Source organism: Poromitra crassiceps, assembly GCF_964638095.1.
Source record: "Poromitra crassiceps genome assembly, chromosome: 4".
Taxonomy (NCBI): Eukaryota; Metazoa; Chordata; class Actinopteri; order Beryciformes; family Melamphaidae; genus Poromitra; species Poromitra crassiceps.
Window position 1 is genome coordinate 42,576,195 of NC_139626.1, and position 5,000 is coordinate 42,581,194.

At 47.3% G+C, this 5,000-nt stretch overlaps 1 protein-coding gene across 1 annotated transcript in view; it reads left to right on the forward strand.

Annotated features, from left to right (window-relative positions):
* The window catches only part of fam184b (family with sequence similarity 184 member B), a gene marked incomplete at both ends in the record, with an annotated part of 49,912 nt that overhangs the window by 28,396 nt on the left and 16,516 nt on the right, over positions 1-5,000 (forward strand). Inside the window, 3 exons of the mRNA XM_083635928.1 lie at positions 1,922-2,476; positions 4,325-4,432; positions 4,598-4,896. Of these exons, the coding sequence (XP_083492054.1) occupies positions 1,922-2,476; positions 4,325-4,432; positions 4,598-4,896 (962 nt within the window). The remainder of the gene's footprint in view (positions 1-1,921; positions 2,477-4,324; positions 4,433-4,597; positions 4,897-5,000) is intronic.

Sequence of the window (5,000 nt, forward strand, 5' to 3'; positions counted from 1 at the left end):
ACAACTTCTAGCATAGGCTACTCGTTTAGTTACATTCCAATTCATCAACTTTGGAGCGTTATTTACCCCCCCTTCCCGACATGCTAGGTTGACATGCTTCGTCCCAATCGATTCCTTATTTCTTCTACTTTCATATGGTATAAAGATTACCACTCACGCTTTAAAAACGAGCTCGCAGTCAGCGATGGATTTACGGGCCAAATTCAGTTTAAAAATGTGGGAATTTAAGGTTGCAGTAAATGACAGGAAAAATGACAGCATGACACATAAATACGACAAAAATAGCGCTGCTCGGTGAACCATTTCCACGTCGAATTTAATAGAAGGCCCGGATAACTTGAAATTAATTGACTTACTTGCATATCCATGCCGTCTGTAGTGTCACCGCATGCATCCGAGACGTTGCAAATATCCCAGTTTTTGACGTTAAATATTCCAGTATCCCGCCGTACCGCGGCCCGCAACTCGAAAGTCGTTTTGGCTCGTAATCCAATGCAACGACTGTCTGGCTTGTGAACACTTACTGCTTGATAAAAAGTAAATAAAAATAAGGGGGAAATATAATATGCTGCTACTGTCATCAGTAAATGTCGTAAATCATTCCTGTCAGGTCATGACAGCAAAGTGGATTTCACTTCCTATAGTGAACTTGATTCAGCGTTGAGAGACACATTCATCAGTGGACGATACAATGTAAATCTTAGCAATCTATCCAATCAACAACCAATTAAGTTGAATAAATTAATTGATTGGTATTGATTGGTAAGGGCGGGTTAAGCTCCAGCTAAATCTAATTGGTTGAAAAACACATCATTTCACTGTTCCTTGTCAAATGCATGTGTTTTCAACCAATAATATTTTGCATGAGATAAATTACCGTGGGAATCAAACGCCCTAGGTGAGGATTTCTTTCTCCTCTACCCCCCGAGGGCATGACCAGGGCATGACAGACTGGCACAGACTCTGTCTGCATGCCGCTCCATCACTGCCCTACAGGGGTCACTGTTGTTGAAGCATTTTAAGAATAACATGATTTGTATTCAGAAAAAACACATTTGATTGATATTTTATAAAAAAAAAATATATTATTATATAAAATCCCCCATCTCTTCTAGAAAATAGAGGAGGACCATCCTCCCTTGCCTCACTGGAAACCCCCCCCCCCCGATATAAATATAAAGACGTATATAAAGACGTAGCCACCGTGATGTCACCCATTTGGTTTGTGGACACCCATTTTGAAGCCTTGAGTTTGGCATTTTCATCTGCCTGCTATAGAGACACTGCGGAGCGCGTCATCATTCAGAAAACACGCCCAAAACGGGGGGAAACAAAAACTCCCCCCCCGATCCTGCCGTTCTCCTTTGTCGCGTGTTGCACACAAAGATCATATACAGAAGATACTGGGCTCTATCGTTGCAACGGCCTTAAATTAGCACTTAGTGCCAGGCGCAGCGCAGATTAGTGGGCGTGGACCGGCGCACTGGCTATTCTCGTGTCGGCGCTACACGTGGGGGTCTATGAGGATGGACTCGCATTTGCAGCCAGCCTCAAGTGGCCATTCGAGGAACAGCCGTTTTTGGCACTTCGCGTTGGCTTCATTTTTTTAATCTGGAGGTTGCCGCTTGAGGAACACATACTTCTACCCTACACTATGCCCACACAAGCTCATTAGCATAAAATTGGTGATTGTGTAGAATAGATTATCTCCTCTTGTGTGTGTCTGTATGTGTGCGTGTGTGTGGGTGTGTGTGTGCGTGTGTGTGTGCATGCGTGCGCGTGCGTACGTGTGTGTGGGTGTGTGTGTGTCTGTATGGGTGCGTGTGTGCGTGTGTGTGGGTGTGTTTGTGCATGTGTGTGCGTATGTGTGTGCGTGTGTGTGTGTGTGTGTGTGTGTGTGTGCGCGTGTGTGTGTGTGTAGCACGCCGAGACCCTGTCCAGCTTGCGCTCTGAGATGGTGCGAGCCCAGACGGAGGAGCTGCGACGCGTCCAGAAGCACGCCGACGACGAGAGGGACAAACTGCAGAGAGAGATCGAGACAGAGAGGGAGAGCCTGCGGCGGGAGAGAGAGCAAGAGACGCAAGAGAAGGAGCAGCTGGAGAGAGAGAGGAACAGGCTGCGTAAGGAGAGGGAGGAGGAGAAGGAGGCGCTGCACAGAGAAGTGGACCAGGTCAAAGAACGCCTGAGGCGGGAGAAGGAGGAGGAGGTGCAGCGGGAGCGCAGGGAGCTGGAGGTGGAGAGGGTCCGCGCGCGCTCGCAGCTGGACGGGAACAGAGAGCAGGTGGAGGCGGAGAGAGCCGGGCTGCAGCACAAGCTGGAAGAGGAGAAGAGGAGACTGGTGGAGAGGGCGGAGGAGGACAGGAAGCGGCTGAAGGAGCAGGTGCGCCGGGCCATAGAGGAGGTGATGAGGAGGCACGCGGCCGAGCTGCAGAGCGCCCACGAGGCTCTGAGCTCAGAGAAGAAGACCAACCAAGAGGTCAGCATGCAGAGCTGATGCGTTACACTAGTGACCACTGCATCCTCCAAGGGAGTGCACTCTGATCATTATGAGTCAGAGATGTGTACTGTATGACACAACCTTCGTCATTTGTCATTCATACAAGGTTGCGCCTTACACATCTCTAGTATTCACATGCAACCTCTTTTGACACAATCCACATCTCAGTTGTCTCAGTTGGTGTAAGAATGCGTCGGGCTGTGCGGGAGTGTCGGTGTGTCCCGCACCGTTGGCTGTAGTCGGCCTTGTCGGTGGTCTTTCCGCACAATTCACTATGTCGAGTCGGCGACCTCTGATTGGCTAGTCAGCTTAATAAGCGAATCAATGGATGAGAAGAGAGGGCACACACAAAACGTTCTTCTAATTTTGCAGCTTCACACAAATATTATCACCACGACGTGGCCTTTCGGGAAAGCCCCTCAAGCCTGTCGCTGTAAGATGTCACCCTTTTAGTGCCGGTTCCCCTTCTTTTTCACACTCCGCCTCTTCCTTTCTTACCATTTGCAACTTTTCATCAGACATATCGTACAAACACCGGTTTGTATATCAGTCCTATGTCTCGCACAGGTGCAAAACGTACGTGCTAGTTGTCCGTCGGCTGTAGTCTTTGCGGTGTTCATGGGCAACTTGTTGGCCCCGACACAGGCGACGTGAGGCTACGCAACAGTCAAAAATCACAAAAATAGTCTGCACACTAATAGTTGCTGCTCCCACCATTTATTGGCGTTACCACAAAGTGTGACGTTTCGGGCATGGCATGAAACAAGTGCAGAGACACACCTTAAAATACCTTTACAGGGGTCACCTGACTGATCATGTGATACTCCATATACGGTACATCGTAAAAGATGCATCATGGTACTGTAAGTTAGAAATAGGAAAATATATAAATATTATATAAAATGATATTATATAATATACATTATTATATAAAAGATGCATAATGGTACTATAAGTTAGAAATAGGAAAATATATACAATATACACATTCAAGGTGTTTACAAATATATTACAATGCTATCAGAGTGTACTACAGATTTTTATACACAATAGTAGGGCTGGGTATTGGCAAGGTCCTCACAAAACGATACGCATCACGGTACATGAGTCGCGATACGATTGTATCACGATACATTGCGATACAATACATATTGCGATACATTGAAATACTCTACATACGGTAATTTTCTGAAGAATTGTTTTTTTAGCTGAAAATACACCTCGTTGTGTAACCACCCAGGTAGAGTAATAATATGTACATCACTTTATATTGATAACTTAGTGGACAAATTGAGTCAAAACTACTGAGTGTTGAGTGTGTTACTGAACGCACTGAAACAAAAAGTATTCTTATTGTGTCACTGAACAACAGACGGCTGTGCAAAAAAATGTATATGGCGATATATCACGATATTTTTCAGAAATATCGATACAGTATTGCGCAAAAACAAGAGATCAGAACAACTTGAATATCACATGACTGAAGCATCAGGTATAAACCGTCATGAGGAAATGCGACGCAACAGCCGGCCTTCGTTTTGGTGCGTCTGGGCCCTAATAATGACTCAAAGTAGATGAATAAATAATCTCACTATGAGGTCAAAGCTTTCACAGAGTTTCATCCACTCAAGTCTGTCTCATGAAAAGAGCACGCCCACTGAATATTCATTTCTCTCCAGTGCAAATGTACAGATGAGGAAAGATTTCATCACATACTGTATGTATGGCCTGGTCCTTTTCAGCCTTGCAATGCGCCCTTCATGTTCACTAATTCCTTCGTTAATGGTTAATGAAGTGGTGTTTGTGTGACGTGGACGTGCTTGGCAGGTGTGCATGCGTTTGGATGAAGAGAGGAGGAGCAGTGAGGAGGTGCGCGGGCGGCTGGAGAGAGAGAGGGAGGAGCTGAGGACCAAGCTGCAGGACGCCACCAACGAGGTGAGAGGTCCAAGAAGCACACGGCTCACTATTTGACTCCGTCAATGACATGGGAAATATTGCCTACACAGCACACAAATACTCCAAAGATTATTCATTTCTAAATTTGTGAAGACCGGATTACCCCCCTTCCCCCCCCTAACGTCAATGTTCCTGTGTTCTCAGCTCCGTAAGCTGGAGTCAGTAATTCAACAGCAAGACAACAAAGAAAAGGTGGCTGCCGAAGCCCCGCCCACATGCGGAGCGTGCTGCTCTCGTTTGGAGGAAGAGCTGCGTCAGACTCAGGGCCGGCTGGCTCGGCTACAGGGGGAGGGGGAGCGGCAGAGGGAGCGGCAGCAGAGGGAGGTATCGTCCCTGAGGGCCGACAAACACCGGCTGGAGGAGAAAGTCCTGGAACAGAGCCGTCTCAACGCGGAGCGGAGCCTGCTGGAGCAGAGCCAGCGGCACATCGAGGACCGGATCAGGTAGCGGACTGACCGGGACGCAGGCAGGATTACAAAGTCCTTTTCTCCCTTGTCCTCATATTTACTGCCTGCTCTCCTCTTAAATAGGCCACTGGGGTGAAGGT